General features: G+C 49.9%; 1 protein-coding gene across 10 annotated transcripts in view; it reads left to right on the forward strand.

The window, feature by feature from the left end:
* Positions 1–431: 431 nt before the first annotated feature.
* Positions 432–21940, forward strand: part of sbm (L-type amino acid transporter sobremesa) — an 87788-nt gene continuing 66279 nt past the window's right edge. For 2 of the 10 annotated variants that reach the window (XM_069303494.1, XM_069303493.1), the window contains exon 1: positions 497–696. In XM_069303494.1, the coding sequence (XP_069159595.1) occupies positions 666–696 (31 nt within the window). In that variant the 5' untranslated portion in view covers positions 497–665. Of the gene's footprint in view, positions 697–21940 lie in introns of all 10 variants that reach the window. The other 8 variants (XM_069303500.1, XM_069303495.1, XM_069303492.1 and 5 more) reach the window with 8 other exon arrangements.

Here is a 21940-nt window from a genome sequence, read left to right on the forward strand (position 1 = left end):
CTACCCCCTCCCCCCCCTCACTCAGGGTTCCTGGTAGGGTTATTGAGAACAATTCACATAGGCCATTGTGAATTGCTCCTATCTCTCTCTCTCTCTCTCTCTCTCTCTCTCTCTCTCTCTCTCTCTCTCTCTCTCTCTCTCTCTCTCTCTCTCTCTCTCTCTCTCTCTGAGAGTCCGTATTGAGTGGCACTGAGTGAGTGTGTGCCAGTGAGAGGGAGTGTGTGAGAGTGAGAGTTACACCAACTCCGTTAATGAAAAAGTGGTTTTATGAAATTCATTTTTATCCGGTAGGGCGGGGAAGGTTAGGTTAGGTCGGGTGTAAAGTGAGGGGGGCAGAGGTAGTGAGAGAGAGCTCGGGTAAGGCAAGGAGTGAGAGAGAAAGAGAGAGAGAGAGAGAGCGAGGGGAAAGTAGTGAGAGAGAGAGAGAGAGCGAGGGGAAGACAGGGAGTGCGCGTGCGCCGTGTAGGGAGAAGAGCCGCCGCAGCAGCAGCAGCAGCAGCAGCAGCAGCAGCAGGAGGGTAGAGTGAGGGCTCACGAGCCTCAGACAGTGGAGGGGAGAGCAGCAGGAGGAGCGCCCGTATATAACGCCGCTCCCGCCCCCGCGTCACCAGTGACCAACGGGCTCCTCACGCCACCGCCTATTTCATGATAGACCCGCTTAAGAAATGCAATATAAAAATGGCTTCAGTGTGCAAGGTAAGGCCAAGTATCTTAACTCTATTGATCTCCCTATTTTGATCCATGCGGGAGCCGCTTGTCAGCGGTCTCGGGTCGTTGGGTCGTTACCGGGGGAGGGGATTATAGAGGCTGGTGTGTAATTGGTGAATATTGGTGGCACTGTGATTGGTCATGTTTGTAAACAAACCTTGATGAGTTGGTGGTTGTTGTTGTTTGGGGAGAGAGGGGGGGGGGGGGTGAGTAGTGGTGGTGGTGATGACTGGTGGTGGTGGTGGTGGTGATGACTGGTGGTGGTGGTGATGATGACTGGTGGTGGTGACGGTGATGATGACTGGTGGTGGTGGTGGTGATGGTGACTGGTGGTGGTGGTGGTGAGTGGTGGGGGTGGTGATGATGACTGGTGGTGGTGGTGATGACTGGTGGTGGTGGTGATGATGACTGGTGGTGGTGGTTGTGATGACTGGTGGTGGTGATGATGACTGGTGGTGGTGGTGGTGATGACTGGTGGTGGTGACGGTGATGATGACTGGTGGTGGTGAGTGGTGGGGGTGGTGATGATGACTGGTGGTGGTGGTGGTGGTGATGATGACTGGTGACGGTAGTGGTGGTGATGATGACTGGTGGTGGTGGTGGTGATGGTGACTGGTGGTGGTGGTGGTGAGTGGTGGGGGTGGTGATGATGACTGGTGGTGGTGGTGATGACTGGTGGTGGTGGTGATGATGACTGGTGGTGGTGGTTGTGATGACTGGTGGTGGTGGTGATGACTGGTGGTGGTGGTGGTGATGATGACTGGTGGTGGTGGTGGTGATGATGACTGGTGGTGGTGGTGGTGGTGAGTGGTGGGGGTGGTGATGATGACTGGTGGTGGTGGTGGTGGTGGTGGTGAGTGGTGGGGGTGGTGATGATGTCTGGTGGTGGTGATGATGACTGGTGGGGGTGGTGATGACTGGTGGTGAGTGGTGGGGGTGGTGATGATGAGTGGTGGTGGTGATGATGACATGTGGTGGTGGTGATGATGACTGGTGACGGTGGTGGTGGTGGTGAGTGGTGACGGTGGTGGTGGTGACGGTGATGATGACTGGTGGTGGTGGTGGTGACGGTGATGATGACTGGTGGTGGTGGTGACGGTGATGATGACTGGTGGTGGTGGTGGTGATGACTGGTGACGGTGGTGGTGGTGACGGTGATGATGACTGGTGGTGGTGGTGACGGTGATGATGACTGGTGGTGGTGGTGGTGAGTGGTGGGGGTGGTGATGATGACTGGTGGTGGTGGTGGTGACGGTGATGATGACTAGTGGTGGTGGTGACGGTGATGATGACTGGTGGTGGTGGTGACGGTGATGATGACTGGTGGTGGTGGTGACGGTGATGATGACTGGTGGTGGTGGTGACGGTGATGATGACTGGTGGTGGTGGTGGTGACGGTGATGATGACTGGTGGTGGTGGTGACGGTGATGATGACTGGTGGTGGTGGTGGTGGTGGTGACGGTGATGATGACTGGTGGTGGTGGTGGTGGTGGTGGTGACGGTGATGATGACTGGTGGTGGTGGTGACGGTGATGATGACTGGTGGTGGTGGTGACGGTGATGATGACTGGTGGTGGTGGTGGTGGTGGTGACGGTGATGATGACTGGTGGTGGTGGTGGTGGTGGTGGTGACGGTGATGATGACTGGTGGTGGTGGTGACGGTGATGATGACTGGTGGTGGTGGTGACGGTGATGATGACTGGTGATGGTGGTGACGGTGATGATGACTGGTGGTGGTGGTGACGGTGATGATGACTGGTGGTGGTGGTGACGGTGATGATGACTGGTGGTGGTGGTGATGATGATGACTGGTGGTGGTGGTGACGGTGATGATGACTGGTGGTGGTGGTGACGGTGATGATGACTGGTGGTGGTGGTGATGATGATGACTGGTGGTGGTGGTGACGGTGATGATGACTGGTGGTGGTGGTGAGTGGTGGGGGTGGTGATGATGACTGGTGGTGGTGGTGACGGTGATGATGACTGGTGGTGGTGGTGATGATGATGACTGGTGGTGGTGGTGACGGTGATGATGACTGGTGGTGGTGGTGGTGTCGGTGATGATGACTGGTGGTGGTGGTGACGGTGATGATGACTGGTGGTGGTGGTGACGGTGATGATGACTGGTGGTGGTGGTGACGGTGATGATGACTGGTGGTGGTGGTGATGATGATGACTGGTGGTGGTGGTGACGGTGATGATGACTGGTGGTGGTGGTGACGGTGATGATGACTGGTGGTGGTGGTGATGATGATGACTGGTGGTGGTGGTGACGGTGATGATGACTGGTGGTGGTGGTGAGTGGTGGGGGTGGTGATGATGACTGGTGGTGGTGGTGACGGTGATGATGACTGGTGGTGGTGGTGGTGTCGGTGATGATGACTGGTGGTGGTGGTGACGGTGATGATGACTGGTGGTGGTGGTGACGGTGATGATGACTGGTGGTGGTGGTGACGGTGATGACTGGTGGTGGTGGTGACGGTGATGATGACTGGTGGTGGTGGTGGTGACGGTGATGATGACTGGTGGTGGGGATGATGACTGGTGGTGATGGTGACTGGTGGTGATGGTGACTGGTGATGATGACGAAGGTGATGAAGGTGAGAGTGAAGGACACCATCACTAACAGTACACACAGCACCCATACACCACCTCTCCCTCACTATACAACCCTCATACATAACTCCCTCCCTCATTATACACGACATATACATCCCAAGTGACGCATACTCACAAAATATATTAATCAGATCACAATATATGTATCTCTAGATCTAAGAGTATAGTTAACATGTACTTAAATTGTTCAGTAATTCATATAATTATAATATACAGTGATAAATGTTATCTCTTGCAAGACTACAATAGTTAACTACTTCTCCAACACGCGACCTCTCGCCTAATTCATCAAACTTTAAACAAAATCGACCAATACGATAAAAATGCGACGTTTTAGCAAAACTTGACGTTTTCTATGCCTCGACCTCGATTGGTTAAGGTTGGGTTATAGGTTGTTTACACATTTCTGGCTAGACCAAACAGTTCAATATATTGACGGAGTGGTCAATAGGGCCAAATAATGTTCTGTAAACAATAGAGCCTCGTCTATTGTTAGCAATGAGGTGGTTGGAATGAGGAAGTTAGATAACGAGGTGTTTTAACGCGAGGAGCAGGTTAACAACGCTAAAATTAACCGGTGTTAATATATTTAGATGAGGCGGGTGAGGCAGGCATTGAGGGGTCGTATGCCAGGGGGGGGGGGAAGGGTGAGTATCCTGGTTACCTGGGTGATCACTTGGTGCATTGGTGGTGTGACAGGTGGGGGGGGGGGGGAGGGAGGGGGAGGAGTGTGTATGGTGGGGGGGGCAAGGTAGGGGGGGTTAACAAGTGTATGCCACAAAGGTTGTATGCACACCTATACTAACTACAGGACCACCAGCACCACCTCCACCAGCACCACCACCACCACCACCACCACCACCACCACCACCACCACCACCACCACCACCACCACCACCACCACCACCACCACTACCTATTGTGTTGGGGTGGTAGTGAGGCGCTGTAGGTACCACAACACCCCTCACTTGATGCTCCAAATGTCAAGCTCCCTCCAGGTGCTGGGGGAGCCGGGGGAAAGGAAAGTAGGGGAGGAGCAGCAGGAAGGTAGGGTAGGTAAATGACACGAGTATGGGTAAGAAACAGCGGGTATAGGGTAAGAACATAAGGCAAGACGGGAAGGGAGAAGGTAAGAGGAGATAAATACCTATGCGAATGCATGCAGCATGTGCTTGCCAAAGCGGCATGGCGAGCAAGATGTCATGGCGGGAGCAGGAGGAGCCAAGAGTACTGGCCCCCGGGCCACCAAGCAGGTGACCGGAGCCACAGACATGTGCTGGCCGGCAAGCAGCAGGTGTTCATAACACACTGCTAAACTTTGTGAGGCAAAGTGAGTGTATTGGGCCGCCCGGGTGCCAAATATGGCAGGCTGTAACGCGAGCCTCCACCCCGCCCCCAAACACCACATCTCACGCCTCAACATTAATCAAACATCCTCTATAATACCACAACATTCACGCACGTACGCGGTTATTGTTCCATTGTACGCCGCTGTGCCTGGGGGAGAAGTGTGCGTGGAAAGCGGAGGAAGAGGGGAAAGAGGGGGGTGAGGGGATGATAATATTGCGGTGCCCGCCATTGACAATAGTTGCAAACGTTGCCGCCAGAGCGACCTAGTTGAAACTGGGCGGGAGGGAGCCGTGGGTTGGCGCCATCCACAGGTCCCCCCTATTACCTGGCTCTCTCTTGTTGACACGTGTGGTCATTGTTCCGTCCGCCTGGGTATGCCATCCAGTGGTGAGGGAGGGAAGGGTGTAAATAGGTCTGGGGAGGTATGGGAGAATGGAAGGTTTGGCGGCATAACCCGCCATCCAACCGGCAGTTTGACTCACCCGTCTCGGCTACTCCACCGGTCCCATCCCCCCATCGCGGACCCATCCTAACCCCAACCTCCTATCCTCTCGCCTCGCAGATCGATGGGGAGGCCAGAGACTGAGTGGAGAGTGAGCAAGGCGTGAGAGAATGGGGGAGGGAGATGGGAAGGCAGGAGAGAGGGAGAGAGTGTGGGGGTGGTTCAGGGAACCAGTGTTGGAGTGGTGGGGGTGGGGAAAGTATGGGGGTGAATGGAGCTGGTGTAGTGGTGGTGTTGTGCACCAGCTGGCGAGTGTTGACTCCTCTCCTCGCTTCCTGTCACCATCTATCATCACTATCATTGCTGACCTCATCACCTCCTCTCCACTGCATCTCGGGGCTCTTATCCCTCACGCATTCATCCTTCTGATGATTTCCCCTTTGTCATCATTATTATTTTGTATTCTCTACGCTTCCTCAACAGTCACATCAACTCCGGAGTTGAATGGTACTCGTCATCGAGATTTATACTGTGATTATCGACTTTGCAACCTTCTCTTTCCATCCATGAAATTGCTTGTGGAATCAGCAGAAAATCTTTGCTTACTCAAGTCTGTTATCCATCAATCATTTCCTATCTGACCACCTCGTATGACTGGATCGTGTGACTGTATTTGTCTATCGTAACTGGGTCTCAGACAGTCGCCTCAAGTTGTTGGGGGGGGGGGGTTGTTATTATGTGGTGAATTATCCTAAAAGTCATGTGATTTGATCTTCTCTCCTGGTGATCAGACAGAGCTGTTTAGTTACTAAATTGCAGGCACCAACGATAATTGGCATTTTGTATGACCAGATGCCGAGTGGATGAGTTTGTTATATGTGATATATGCACATATACATACACACCTCGCCACTCAATATATAACCTTGTATAATAAATATGTCGACTTTGTAACATCAAAGTTTATATCTTTTATATATATATATACTCTTATATTGAATCGCTTTCTTAGGACATGTTTGTTTAAATATATTTGTGTTGTGAATGCCGTAATACTGAGCGTTTGTTGTTGTAAAACTCATCAACTCGATGGTTGATGGTTTGACTTGTAGAGGTGAATGTTGGGGGGGGGGGGGGGAGTGTTATGTGCGCTGACCAATCATAGGCCACCTGCGCAGCCTACGTGCTTCAGCACGTCCCATAACAGCGGGCTGTCTACGTGGCATAGTCAGACTATGGCTTGTTATTCATCACTGTGGACCTTCCTTTTACGACCATGGCCATGGCCATGGCCAGTCAGTTTGAGCGAGACTGTGTGTGCTGGACTGTGATTGGTGTAGAGGTATAGTGGCATGTGAGTGGATGACTGTGATTGGCTGGTTTTGAATTAGATGCTCTCTCTGTCTCTCTCTCTCTCTCTCTCTCTCTCTCTCTCTCTCTCTCTCTCTCTCTCTCTCTCTCTCTCTCTGTCTCTGTCTCTGTCTCTGTCTCTGTCTCTTTCTCTCTCTCTCTCTCTCTCTCTCTCTCTCTCTCTCTCTCTCTCTCTCTCTCTCTCTCTCTCTCTCTCTCTCTCTCTCTCTCTCTCTCTCTCTCTCTCTCTCTCTCTCTCTCTCTCTCTCTCTCTCTCTCTCTCTCTCTCTCTCTCTCTCTCTCTCTGTCTCTGTCTCTGTCTCTCTCTCTGTCTCTGTCTCTTTCTCTCTCTCTGTCTCTTTCTCTCTTTCTCTCTCTCTCTCTCTCTCTCTCTCTCTCTCTCTCTCTCTCTCTCTCTCTCTCTCTCTCTCTCTCTCTCTCTCTCTCTCTCTCTCTCTCTCTGTGTCTCTGTCTCTGTCTCTGTCTCTGTCTCTTTCTCTCTCTTTCTCTCTCTTTCTCTCTCTCTCTCTCTCTCTCTCTCTCTCTCACTCTCTCTCTCTCTCTCTCTCTCTCTCTCTCACTCTCTCTCTCTCTCTCTCTCTCTCTCTCTCTCTCTCTCTCTCTCTCTCTCTCTCTCTCTCTCTCTCTCTCTCTCTGTCTCTCTGTCTCTCTCTCTCTCTCTCTGATTGAAATGTTGATGGGGCGGTCGCTCGTACTCTTCAATTCATGCCCTAAGAGTCGAACTTCAGCTCTTGGATCAAGTAGGCTGAACCGCTTGTTTAATGCAATGACTCGACTAAAATGTATCCTTTCATATATACTTGAAATGGAATTCAAATGGATGGAATTAAGTTTTTCTAACTTTCCAGTACATTTTGTTAATACTACTTTGGCTATAAGATACGTTTTCATCTGTCAATCGTCTGTCTGTCTCTGTCTGACTCATGGCTTCTTGTTCCATTGGTCTGGGGCCGGATTCACTAAGTAGTTACTCAAGCACTTACGAACCTGTACATGTTTTCTCAATCTTTGGCGGCTTTATTTACAATTATTAAACAGATAATGAGCTCCGAAGCACCAGGAGGCTGTTTATAACAATAACAACAGTTGATTGGCAAGTTTTCATGCTTGTAAACTGTTGAATAAATGTAACCAAAGCCGTCAGATTGAGGAAAGATGTACACAGTCACCTTTGGTGGTGCTATACAGTCACCTTTGGTGGTGCTACACAGTGACCCCGACTTTGTACCTTTGATAATTACTTGATAAGGATCTTGACAAGGCTAACGAGCTTACTGTCCCCCGACACAAGGAAAAACGAGCTAACTTGACTGACTGACTTATTTAGTTCCTCCAAGTGAATGTTCTTCAGATCCCAACCAAATTGGGTGGAGGGTAGAGCGACGGTCTCGCTTCATGCAGGTCTGCGTTCAATTACAGATTTTCCGAGTGGTTGGGCACCATTCCTTCCCTCCGGCCTGTCCCAAATCCTCAGCCTCGTATCCCTTCGCAGTGCTATATTGTCGTACTGGGTTTTGCCTTATATTTAACTTCTTAGTCTGTCGCATATTCCTTCCAAAGTGCTATAATTAACAAGCAGTCTACTCCGACTTGATCAAAGTTATCACTGTTATCTTGAGGTTATATTGAGATGATTTCGGGGCTTTAGTGTCCCCGCGGCCCGGTCCTCGACCAGGCCTCCACCCCCAGGAAGCAGCCCGTGACAGCTGACTAAAACCCAGGTACCTATTTTACTGCTAGGTAACAGGGGCATAGGGTGAAAAAACTCTGCCCCATTGTTTCTCGCCGGCGTCCGGGATCGAACCCGGGACCACAGGATCACAAGTCCGTGGGTGTCTCACCCTCCCCCTTTTATCTTCCCCTCTTCTTGCGTGGGTTAGGAAGTTCCTTTCTTTGTCTTCCTTGTATTTTCTCCCATAAATGGTATATTTTGTGCGTGAAAATGTAAATAAAATATATGAAGTGTTTGTGTGAATGTATTTGTGTAAAAATGTGTGATGCAATTTGCCCGAACGTAACGCCTCCCTCTCCCCCCCCCCCTATCGTGGGACAAGAGGGGGGTCGTGCCTTGTCGAGAAGGGGAGGGGTGAGATGGGGGGGATGGAGGTAAACCCTCCCCTCCCTCTCCCACCTTTTGGACTATTTTAAGCCAGACTCGCTCTGGCTACCGTGCTTCAGACGGTCCCCCCTGCCCCCCACCCCCCAGCTGCCCCCCCACACCTGTGTGTCTGCCCCCCCCTACCCCATCTCCCCTTGCACCCACACTTTCCCCTCCCTCCCTCTCCTAGCCTGCCCCAACTCCCTCCCTTACTCATGCCTCTTACCGCTCTTCCCCACGCAAACCTCATCTCTGTTCTCCAACTCTCTCTCTCTCTCTCTCTCTCTCTCTCTCTCTCTCTCTCTCTCTCTCTCTCTCTCTCTCTCTCTCTCTCTCTCTCTCTCTCTCTCTCTCTCTCCTTCTGCTAGTATATATATATTCTAAGCAAATTCTAACCTGTTGTGAACTAGATATTTTGGAGCGGGTATCTTCAGAGGTCATTCGTGTGTTGACCTTGCCAGTTGGGTCAAGTTCTGGCACTTTATCTCAAGATGGTTTTCTCTTCACAACCTGTCGACGCCTTGTGTGTGTGTGTGTGTGTGTGTGTGTGTGTGTGTGTGTGTGTGTGTGTGTGTGTGGGTGTGGGTGTGAGAGCGTGCGCGTGCTCGTACTCTCCTAATGGTCCTTCGTGGGGTTAATTTACGGCTACTTGGGCCTCCCTCAGGACTGTCAGTCAGCTGGTGTTCAGGGGCCAGATTCACGAAGCAGTTACGCAAGCACTTACGAACCTGTCCATCTTTTCTCAATCTTTGGCTGCTTTGTTTACAATTATTAAACAGTTAATGAGCTCCGAAGCACCAGGAGGCTGTTTATAACAATAACAACAGTTAATTGGCAAGTTTTCATGCTCGTAAACTGTTTAATAAATGTAACCAAAGCCGTCGAAGATCGAGAAAAGATGTACACGTTCGTAAGTGCTTGCGTAACTGTTTCGTGAATCTGGCTCCCCCTGGTTCCTGAGCCACTTAGGCTATTTCATATCTACATGTGAAAGTATAAGAGTCTGATTCTACAAATACACGCAGAAAATCACACTCAGGAGGTATACATCAGCGACAGAATCTACTGGTGGGGCTGTGAGAGGACTCGAACCAGCCACCCATTTCTGATACTACACCTTCGCTTCTTAATATGTTACCTTGTTTATTGTCGACACTGGATAGCGTCTGCGGGAGCGCTTCGGTCGGTCAGTTTGCTAGGCCACTTGGCACATGGGCTAGATCTCCAATCACAACAAGTTTACAAGTTATCACGGAAATCACTGTCCAATCCTAGCTTGAAGCTTCCAATACCAGCCTGAAGCTTCCAATCCAAGCCTGAAGCTTCCAATCCTAGCCTGAAGCTTCCAATACCAGCCTGAAGCTTCCAATCCTAACCTGAAGCTTCCAATCCCAGCCTGAAGCTTCCAATCCAAGCCTGAAGCTTCCAATCCCAGCCTGAAGCATGGAATGGGTGCATGGAATGGTCTTTATTTATGAGGACGGGCTGTCCTCACGCTTCATGGGGGTTCATTCCTTATACATTTACTGTATCACATCTACGAAACGTAACATTTTTACCTTATCTTTCCTCCAACAAACAAATCAGTGCGGTTCATCAGGAGTCATAGTGTGTCGAGGACTTAAGAATGCGTCGAAACATTTATATCGACGGAGCTGGGGTAATTATTACCATTGATAATCCATATCCAGCGTTTTGGCGTGGTTAAGAGATATCGATGAGTCTGACGTCATTGTCAGATCAGGTTGGGCAGTCTGTCACGGACCGTCACGGGTCCCAGGACGTGACCATAGAGATACGAGGGCGGTCACTGTCCTTTCACGAGTTGATCTGAAACGTGGCGCTAATACTCCGTGGAGTTAAATACTTGTTACCGGATCTTGCTGGCGGTAAATACGGATGTTCTCAAGTGAGTCAATAGAGGTGATGTGGTGAGAGCCGGTGGCTGAGCGGACAGAACACTGGACGCGTGATCCCGGGTTCAATCCCGGGCGTCGGCGAGGAAAGATGGGCAGAGTTTCTTTCACCCTGATGCCCGTGTCACCCAGCAGTAAAATAGGTACCTGGGTGTTAGTCAGCTGTCACGGGCTGCTTCCTGGAGGTGGAGAGGCCTGGTCGAGGACCGGGCCGCGGGGACACTAAAGCCCCGAAATCATCTCAAGATAACCTCAAGATAGCCACCATCCTTCCCTTCCTCCTCCTGCTCCTGTTCAGTTGTCTTGTGTGGAATATGAAGCGGCTGAGTGCTAGTGTTGCCAAGATAATACCAACTCTTTATCTCTGTTGAAGATGTTAAACAGTGTTGAGAATGTTGGTGTTGGCGAGGCAACACCAGGCCAGAGATGCTCACCCGCCGTCTTGTTGTTGTCACCTAGAGGGGGTTCCTGGCCCGCCGCCCCCTCCACCTTCTTCGTGTGGTCTGGGGGAAGGGGGGAGGGGGAGGCTTTCCCATCTCGTCTGGTTTGTGTGGGGGGGGGGGGGGGAGGGGGAGGAGGAGGGGGCTTCACGTTCTGTCACGTCGGCCGGTCCGATGACACACTTGCCATGTCTCTTGCGTTTGAGTCCCCCCCCCCCCACATACACACACACACTCACTCGCATTCTCTGTGTCTCTGTCTCTCTCTCTATGTCTCTCTCTCTCTCTCTCTCTCTCTCTCTCTCTCTCTCTCTCTCTCTCTCTCTCTCTCTCTCTCTCTACACTAGCCACCTTCCACCGATTTCGTGGGGGGGGGGGGGGGGGGGTCGCCATAAGAGTTAACCCCCATTTAATGAAAGCACTGGAGCCGACCACGACCTGTCTATGTTGGTCACCACTCCCCCACTGGTCATCCTGCAAAGTTGGGTGTGGCGTGAACCAAGCGCCCAAACCTTCTACAGACATTCGTTTCTGCAAAAAAAAAATCCACTTATTAAATTGTCATTTAGACAAGGCCACGAGTGAAACATTTACACATTCTCACTAGTGAACACGACTTAATACATGCATGATGGGGTCTTGGATCCTCCCTGATGTAGGACTTTCTTTACCCAGGGTAAAATTTATCGACGCAGACTGAACGCTTCTGGGATCCAGATTTTTCCGGTGTCTGCCCCTTCGAGGCCTCACCATTGCTTATCATCGGAAATGACACAAACCGCTAGCCGGCCACCGAAGATTGGGTCGTCTGCCCCCCTCTCTCTCCCTTCCCAAACGTCCTGTCCACCCCCAACCCGACCCCACCAGCACCGACCATAGGGGTTGGTGGCTCCTCCTTGCCCGCTGGTTCATACCGGTTATTGGTGCGCGCGCAGGTCACGACTTCTTGTTTCTAGGGATTTTGGGCGGGAAGCTTTCTCTCGGTTGTTTGTCGGAGTGGGGGGCCGGGAGGTTGGTATTGGGTGGAGAGTGGTTCTGGCGTAGTTGTGGGTCCCTGGACGGTGGGTCCGTTGGGTCTTGGTGTCTGGGGAGAGACGTCCTCTGGCTCTTGGGTCGTGGTGGTGTCTTGGTGGGTGGGTTATAGACAATTCTCTCTCTCTGTCTGTCTCTGTCTGTCTGTCTGTCTGTCTGTCTGTCTGTCTCTCTCTCTCTCTCTCTCTCTCTCTCTCTCTCTCTCTCTCTCTCTCTCTCTCTCTCTCTCTCTCTCTCTCTCTCTCTCTCTCTCTCTCTCCCCACCCCCTCTTTGCTGTTAAACCAACACTCTCTCTCTCTCTCTCTCTCTCTCTCTCTCTCTCTCTCTCTCTCTCTCTCTCTCTCTCTCTCTCTCTCTCTCTCTCTCTCTCTCTCTCTCTCTCTCCACCCCCTCTTTGCTGTTATACCAACAGCACCATAATACGTATTTGTACAAAACTCCTCCAAATAGTTTCCATCATAAGAGTATTTCAAAAGAATTTCCGAATGGGCGAAATTTAAGACGATTGGAGTGTACTTAATTTTAAAGCAACATACCTGCGAAGGTATGTAAAGATGTCGGAAATATCCACTATAACTTAGTGACGCATAAAATGTATCTTGAACTTTTTTTAAGAGTGCCGCTTGGGTATAGGGTAAAATGCAAGGTTTTTAACACCTATATCCTGGAAGCTCTGACAAGCCCACGGCTTCCCTGTCCCCTCCTACTTATCCATGCAAATGGTCACGCTTGCAAAATAGCACAGTGCTTCGTCAGTGAGTGAAGTAGAGGCTGTGTGCGTAAAGTGGAATTTATGTGCGCAGTATAGGAGTTGAGAGTGAGCTGTGCTTGTTAAGAGTGAGCTGTGCTTGTTAAGAGTGAGCTGTGCTTGCCACATTCCTTGTGATTAAGGTCACGGTGGGAACCCCCCACTCCCAGACACGGGCTAGACGTGGTTCATTCCCACCCCCCCAGCCCCTCATCGACACAAAGGTGCGTGGCTGCGTCGGCAAGTTCCCCAATATGTCTTACGCAGGAGCCTACGTACGCAGGGGCGTAGTACGCTCCTGCGAGGGGCATGGGGCGTAGTACGCTCCTGCGAGGGGCATGGGGCGTAGTACGCTCCTGCGAGGGGCATGGGGCGTAGTACGCTCCTGCGAGGGGCATGGGGCGTAGTACGCTCCTGCGAGGGGCATGGGGCGTAGTACGCTCCTGCGAGGGGCATGGGGCGTAGTACGCTCCTGCGAGGGGCATGGGGCGTAGTACGCTCCTGCGAGGGGCATGGGGCGTAGTACGCTCCTGCGAGGGGCATGGGGCGTAGTACGCTCCTGCGAGGGGCATGGGGCGTAGTACGCTCCTGCGAGGGGCATGGGGCGTAGTACGCTCCTGCGAGGGGCATGGGGCGTAGTACGCTCCTGCGAGGGGCATGGGGCGTAGTACGCTCCTGCGAGGGGCATGGGGCGTAGTACGCTCCTGCGAGGGGCATGGTTTTAGTAATTGATTATTGTTGAACATATTCATCTTTTTCGTTATTTACAAACTGAATTACAAAGAAGTAGTGTTAGGTGTTTATACAACATTGTTTAAACGAGGTTTAAATGTTAACCTCGTAAGGTTAATTTGTGGTTTAGCATATAAAGCATCATATCAAAAGCTGCTAGATTGTTAAACTGAAAATGGTAATTACTGAACGACACGGTTAACGATTATATTCTGCTCATGGGACCTTTTAATCGTTACAAATTTAACAAACTATGTATGAGTTTCACCTATTTTAAAACGCTCTACCCGTTAACTCGACTACTTTGAAAGTTTTTAAGAGATTAACTAACCTCAGGTGATAGAATTGTCTTCGGACATTACCACCCAACCACTTGGGCTCGACGGTAGAGCGACGGTCTCGCTTCTTGCAGGTCGGCGTTCAATCCCCGACCGTCCACAAGTGGTTGGGCACCATTCCTTCCCTCCGGCCCTGCCGAACCCGGTGTCCACGTTCGGATAAATGAGTTAATTGTTACTGAAGTTGGGTGTGTATGTTGCCTTGGGGTCAAAGGAACACCCTATTAGTCTTATAATTCCTTATCTTGAAAGATACTGCAGAGGGGGGATGGGGATGTGGAGCTCCTTTGGGGTTACTGGAACTAGAGAGATAAGAGAAACGGAAGATCTGATAGGGAAGGAATGGAGGTAGGTAAAAGAGGGAGGTAGGGAGGATGGTTGGGTAAGGGTGGGATTGGGAGGGGGAGAGGGAACAAAGGAGGGGAGAGAGGTGAGAGGGAAGGGGCTAGGCGCGGGGAGAGGGAACAAAGGAGGGGAGAGAGGTGAGAGGGAAGGGGCTAGGCGCGGGGAGAGATGTGTGGGAGAGTGGGGATGGGAGGGGGAGAGAGAGGGAGAGGAATGATGCAATGTATACCAAGATGCTTAATCTACGTCACCAGGTCAAGGGTTATTAATAGTGAGCCAGTGATGGTGGGTGGGTGGCACGTGGGTGGTAGTGGGTGGCACGTGGGTGGCAAGTGGGTGGTAGTGGGTGGCAAGTGGGTTGTAGTGGTGGTAGTGGGTGGAGAGGGTGACCTCTGCTCGTCTTGATAAGCACCAACACTAAGACACCTTCCTTACTGCTCTACTAATACGTCCACAAGTGAGCCCAAACATTCTGTTCTCTCCCAATCCGCCGTCTCCCCTGTCCCTCACCCTCCCTATCCTCTCCCCTGTCCCTCCCGCCCCCCTATCCCAGCTACCCAGCAGCGCCCCACTTCCCCCAGATCTCCAGTTACCGGACAGGTGACTAAAGGATAAAAGATTCAGCCACGAGATGCTGAGCAAATGTTGAGACCTCGTAGCCTGGTGGATAGCGCGCAGGAGTCGTAATTCTGTGGCGCGGGTTCAATTCCCGCACGAGGCAGAAACAAATGGGCAAAGTTTCTTTCACCCTGAATGCCCCTGTTACCTAGCAGTAAAATAGGTACCTGGGTGTTAGTCAGCTGTCACGGGCTGCTTCCTGGGGGTGGAGGCCTGGTCGAGGACCGGGCCGCGGGGACACTAAAGCCCCGAAATTATCTCAAGATAACCTCAAGATAACCCAGGTAGAGGGGCAAGGGAGAGAAGGGGGGATGGGTAGGATAAGGTAGGAGGGATGGGAAAGTAAGCCGAGGCCGGGTTAGTGTGTCAGCACCTGTCAGATGTGACACATAGCACCGGTAATGACTGCCTTAGCTCATCATTAATCTGTACTAACATTTTACACAATCGACTTGAGAATGGTCCAGGACGGACCGAAATGTCGTCGTCCCTTCACCTTCTAGTGTGTGGTCTTGTCAACATAGGGCCTATTAAACCTCACCAACCTGACGATCTCGCTTCATGCAGGTCGGCGTTCAATCCCCGACCGTCCACAAGTGGTTGGGGGGCACCATTCCTTGCCCTCCGTCCCATCCCAAATACTTATCCTGACCCCTTCCCATGTGCTATATATATAGTCGTGATGGCTTGGCGCTTTCCCCCCTGATGGTTCCCTTCCCGTCTCAACCCCTCCCTCCCCCCCCCCCTCACTACGGTCTTTAAGCCGGCCAAGTGAGGGGAAAAACCTGTCAACCATTGTGACGGGTGAGACAGAGATAAGTGCTTAGTGACGTCAGCGGTGACAACACGGGGGGGGAGGGGGGGTTGTTCTCAGGAGTGAGAGAGTGCCTGCACTCAACACCTATGTTGAGTGCAACGATAACACGCGCGTGCACCCACCACTCACGGAGTACACACACACACACACAAACGATAAGAGGGTTGCTTGATAACCAAATTAGAATACTTGATCGAAAATAAAATATTTTAGGGGGGGGGAGATTGGGGTCTAGTAGGGGGGGATTGGGGGTCTAGCGGGGAGGGGGATTGGGGGGAGGGGAAACACGATTAATAAAACATAAATAGGGGAATATTCTAGTAAGTTAAGGTTTGATCTGAACTGCGTTTCAGAACCTACTTCGATCGTGTATCGAGAACCTAGTCTTAATCACTCCCCCCCCCCTTGTATAGAGTAGTTAGTGGCTTAGCTCTTTCTCCTTTACATCCCTTCCCTCCCTGCCCCCCCCCCCCCCCACACACACTAACGTGCTTACATACTCGTTGTTGGCATACGTGATGTTGTATATATATATATATATATATATATATATATATATATATATATATATATATATATATATATATATATATATATATATATATATATATATATATATATATATACACGAATTGTATGTTAATGTTAAGAGTTGTATGTTGTAACTCTGTAAGACTTGTGAGCATACAGAAGTGACAGGAGGACTTGACACTTGTACAGCAAGCACAAGGGTGTTTGAATTGACCTTTGAGTATGTCCTTCAGACATCACTGGAAGAATATTCGAGGGGGAAGGGGGTGGGGGTAGTGGGGGTCGTTAGTGGGCAGTTGAGGAGGTTAGGTAATTAGTGTGAAATTGGTGGTTTTAGCCTGAAATGGTTGTTGGGGAGTTATCGTGAGATTAAGGGAGGTGGATTTGTGGGGGATTTCTCTTTGAATTGGTAGTGATTTAGCAGGTTATTAGCTTGAAGTTCTGGGAGGATTTGTGTAAATTGGCGTGAAGTGGTAGTTGGGAGGGGGGGGAGGGGGTAGTGAATACCCATAATGATAGTTATCAGAGCTATTGCTATCGTGGATTGTAGTACTCGCTTAGTGGTACTCAACCTAGTTGTGCTTACGGAGGTTGAGCTTCGGCTCTTTGGTCCCTCCTCTCGACTACCAGTCAACTGGTGTTGTATAGGTTCCTGAAACTATTGGGCACTATGACGTCCACATTTGAAATTCCATATTACTTGTGTGTATGGAGTCAGCCTCCACCACATCACTACCTAATGCATTCCATTTTTTTTTTCAACTACCCAGACACTGAAAAAAAATGATTTCTAATGTCTCTGTGGCTCATGTGGGTGCTGCTTAGTTTCCACCTGTGTCCCCTTGTTTGAGTGAGTACCACCCGTGCTATCTAGTCTGTCTTTATCTACGATATCACTTTCTCCGAATTTTGGTAATCACGCTCCAATAGCACACAAGACGAGGAGTAAGACACTCCCTCCTTCGTTATCTTGGCTATCATGCAAGACTTCAATTTTCACCTTCGCGTAGGGAGCCTTCGGTCAAGATAGGTTAAGTCAGAAGCCCGGTTAAGTCCACCATCATGAAGGGAAAGGAAGAAATTATCAGGGAAAGCGCCAAGCCATCACGGCTATATAGCGCTGGGAAGGGGTCAGGATAAGGATTTGGGGATTGGGAGAGGGAAGGGAAGGACACAAATGCACTTGGCAATGAGGGACTCGAGTATGAGGGACTCGAGTGTGAGGAAGGGCGCGTACGGGAGCTGACAAAACTATGCACTGCAGGTATTGGGTGCAGTCAAGGGGTCACTACGATATTTCTCGGAATGTGTAACGATATGTTAGTGGCCTGTGCACGATGTTATTACTCTCTGACACACTCCCTAGTGACGCATGGCACGCCCGCGCACTGCGCATACACACACACACACACACACACACCTGTTCACCTGTTGATTGACGGTTGAGAGGCGGGACCAAAGAGCCAGAGCTCAGCCCCCGCAAGCACAACTAGGTGAGTACACACATACACACACATTGTGCAGTGAGCGTGCACTAAGCGCACCCACACATTGCGCAATGAGCGCGCGCACATATAACTTCTCAACCATGTAACGCTAACATCAGGTAGCCTCGGGTTTGATTTATAATACATCAATTCAAATCAGAATAACTTACCAGCTCAACATAACTCGACCAGAAAAAATATAGGAAAAAAGAAAGCAATTTATAGTTGAAAATAGCGATGATTGGTGAATGATTAGGTGGCTGGGAGGTACATGGGATTGAAGTCCAATCCTCAGGGTGGGTTGCAGTGGTGATTATATCCTTCCCAATGGATAAAAAATGCTGGAGTGACGTAGAATAAACGTTAGTGACGTTTATTCAACGTCACAATTGACGTTTATTCAACGTCACAATTGACGTTTATTCAACGTCACAATTGACGTTTATTCAACGTCACAATTGACGTTTATTCAACGTCACAATTGACGTTTATTCAACGTCACACCTGGTTCGTTAATATATTATTTATTATTCACAACACAGGTGCTATAGAGAGTAAAACGCCTGTTTACGCTCTATACAGGTGTGTAGAATATACACAATCTGTACGGAATCGCATTTTGTACGGATTCTAGCAATTCGTTGCAAATGCGACGCATTAGTACAAATTAAAACTAATTTTTCTAATCGGCGGTCGGGTTAGTTAGGCTGCCTGAGTTCCGATATTCCTGGTTCGAGCCCAAGAAACCTCACCCAACCTAGCCAACTAATGCATACAAAATGAAGGTTTTTGTAAGCCTTTACTATACATTTTACTTCGTAAGTTTGCGCCATAACGTGCAAAATGCGACCTGCTAGTTGACAGGATTGGAAAATTCATACCAATTTTACACATATGAAAAGATGTAAGTGTCGACGTTTCGGTCCGTCTTAGACCGAAACCCAAGTCGTGTAGAGACTTGATAACGGTCTAAGACAGGCCGAAACGCCGTTACTATGTTTTCAGACGTGTGGGCTGGTTGTGCCAAGCCAGTAAATGGCCACAACGCGCTCATGATTAAGATACGATGTTGAGCTCTCTCTTAGTGGACACGCGGGCGATTCGTGAATCCTGGGCATCGTAAGTAGAGACAACGATGTGCTCTTGACGTAAACTAGAGACTGATTAACCTCGCTCTCATAAAACATTTTGTTTGGGACCATTACATTCTCAAGTAATCGACTTGAGAATGGTCCTGGACGGACCGAAACGTCGTCGTCCCTTCACCTTCTAGTGTGTGGTCTGGTCAACATACTTCAGCCACGTTATTGTGACTCATCGCCTGCATAGGTAAACTACTTCAATGTAACGTATATTTAACATTGATTTAGCCTTAATACAGTAATATTTTGTCCGTCGGGAACCACCTACTCCGTGCAACAGTTGAGGGTCACATCGAGGTCGCTTAACTACGTGACAAACGAAGGTCCTAACATGGAGGTTGCTTACGTGACTGTCGGCCTGAAGGGCTTCGTGGGGCCCGGGTCCAAGAGACCGATATTGTTCCTCGCTGCCTCCGAGCCGGGCCGGTTTCCACCAGTATAGCCTACTACGGTCATGCAAGGGCTAAGTGACGCTTTGCTTAAAGTCTTAAGTCTTCGCTTAAGTTGAAGTCTTCGGTGGCGCTGAGCGGGTGAGATATTGGCTACGCATTCCATTGGCATAACTATGACTGACGTGGCTTTGTGGATAGATTTGGCTCTGTATGTATGTTGTAGGTTTGGTGTTGGAGATTGGCTTCGACTTGGGTTGCAGAGACTGCACAGGCGAAGGATGCACACACTCACACGCACGCACTAGAACAGTGGTTCCTAAATTCTTTAAGGTCATTATCCCTTATTCATATAGCGTCCTAATTAATAGGGTAATTACACTCTGTATTAAAACCATTTTTAGCAACCTGTGAGTTCACTTCATCTAGCTGGTTACTTACCCCTTACCCTCTAGTATCATAACCTGTTCACTGCCTTAACTTATAGACATAAGTTAAGGCAATGACTTATGGCCATAAGTTAAGGCCCCTTCATATTGCAAAAACGTCCCCCAAGGAACCAGTGCACTAGAAGGCTCAGCTTAATATGATTACAAGATAAAGTGATTAGGTCAAGACTTGACAGAAAGAAGACATAACGGAAAGCGTTTTTAAACTGAAAACAAGGATTCACAATCGACTTGAGAATGGTCCAGGACGGACCCAAACGGTCGTCGTCCCTTCACCTTCTAGTGTGTGGTCTGGTCAACATTTTTCAGCCACGTTATTGTGACTCCTCGTCTGCACAAGGCTTCAGGGAATCGTAGAGAAATACCTGTATTCAGTGGGCCATTCGAACACACGTGAAGTTCCTGTAGTTCATTACTTCAAGGTAGCAGGTATGACAGCATTATAATGTTAGGAATTTAAAAGTAGCAGGTGCTGTAACTGGGAGGCGGGGCCCTAAGAGCTGGATCTCGCTTCCTGTAGATACAAGCGCATGCGTACTCGTACTCTCTCCTTGTGCGCATGCGGGCCGTCTCATCCATGACCATATGTGTCTTGGCTTGTCCGTCTATGTACTATAAAAGTAACGTGACAGACAGAAGCGGGCGACAGTACCTGAGAGCCAGAGGAGGCAGACAGGAAATGCTGACATTACATGGTAAAGAAAACTTGAAAAGCCTCAGAATGACAAGGAAATGTACGCAAAGGCGTCCGTAGGCAAGTTGTAGGAGAGAAATGTGGCAAAAGATGGCAGCACAGTAGCCTGAGGCCAGAGAAGTGCAGCGTCCATCATGCACTAGGCTTTTTGTACCCGCCATTTGTTAAAACAATTATATTCCTTGCAGTCGTGGTTTACCCTTCTAAGCTGTCGACATGTATAACTGTGACTAAAATGTATACTATTCAAATAGTTACATGCACTACATGTTACCTACAAAATATTATGGTTGTAATTTTTGCATCGTGTTCTACGAGTACTCATTATTCTGTTTAAACAACTTGTCTTCAAGCATAACGCGTTTAAATTTTGATATTATCGACCGTCAGTCCGTCCTCCAAAGGTTCCCCAATGTCAAGAAAACTTTCATTGTAAAGTGTCCTCTCCTAACCTACCAGAGGTCCCAAAACAGAAAACGGGGCGATACGTCACTTTCGCCAGTCGCTTCCACTTTCTAATACGACGATTTTTGGCCTTATGTGACGCTTATGAGCGAAAAGCGACGTTCTTTGTAGGAGGGACAGGTTGTAGGAGGACAGGTTGTAGGAGGACAGGTTGTAGGAGGACAGGTTGTGGGAGGACAGGTTGTAGGAGGACAGGTTGTAGGAGGACAGGTTGTAGCGAGGACAGGTTGTAAGGAGGACAGGTTGTAGGAGGACAGGTTGTAGGAGGGACAGGTTGTAGGAGGACAGGTTGTAGGAGGGACAGGCTTGTAGGAGGACAGGTTGTAGGAGGACAGGTTGTAGGAGGACAGGTTGTAGGAGGACAGGTTGTAGGAGGACAGGTTGTAGGAGGACAGGTTGTAGGAGGACAGGTTGTGGGAGGACAGGTTGTAGGAGGACAGGTTGTAGGAGGACAGGTTGTAGGAGGACAGGTTGTAGGAGGACAGGTTGTAGGAGGACAGGTTGTAGGAGGGACAGGTTGTAGGAGGACAGGTTGTAGGAGGACAGGTTGTAGGAGGACAGGTTGTAGGAGGACAGGTTGTAGGAGGACAGGTTGTAGGAGGACAGGTTATAGGAGGACAGGTTGTAGGAGGACAGGTTGTAGGAGGACAGGTTGTAGGAGGACAGGTTGTAGGAGGGACAGGTTGTAGGAGGACAGGTTGTAGGAGGACAGGTTGTAGGAGGACAGGTTGTAGGAGGACAGGTTGTAGGAGGACAGGTTGTAGGAGGACAGGTTGTAGGGGGACAGGTTGTAGGAGGACAGGTTGTAGGAGGACAGGTTGTAGGAGGACAGGTTGTAGGGGGACAGGTTGTAGGGGGACAGGTTGTAGGAGGACAGGTTGTATGGGGACAGGTTGTAAGAGGACAGGTTGTAGGAGGACAGGTTGTATGGGGACAGGTTGTAGGAGGACAGGTTGTATGGGGACAGGTTGTAAGAGGACAGGTTGTAGGAGGACAGGTTGTATGGGGACAGGTTGTAAGAGGACAGGTTGTAGGAGGACAGGTTGTAGGAGGACAGGTTGTAGGAGGACAGGTTGTAGGGGGGACAGGTTGTAGGAGGACAGGTTGTAGGGGGACAGGTTGTAGGGGGGACAGGTTGTAGGAGGACAGGTTGTATGGGGACAGGTTGTAAGAGGACAGGTTGTAGGAGGACAGGTTGTAGGAGGA

This window comes from Procambarus clarkii, chromosome 50 (genome assembly GCF_040958095.1).
Source record: "Procambarus clarkii isolate CNS0578487 chromosome 50, FALCON_Pclarkii_2.0, whole genome shotgun sequence".
Classification (NCBI taxonomy): domain Eukaryota; kingdom Metazoa; phylum Arthropoda; class Malacostraca; order Decapoda; family Cambaridae; genus Procambarus; species Procambarus clarkii.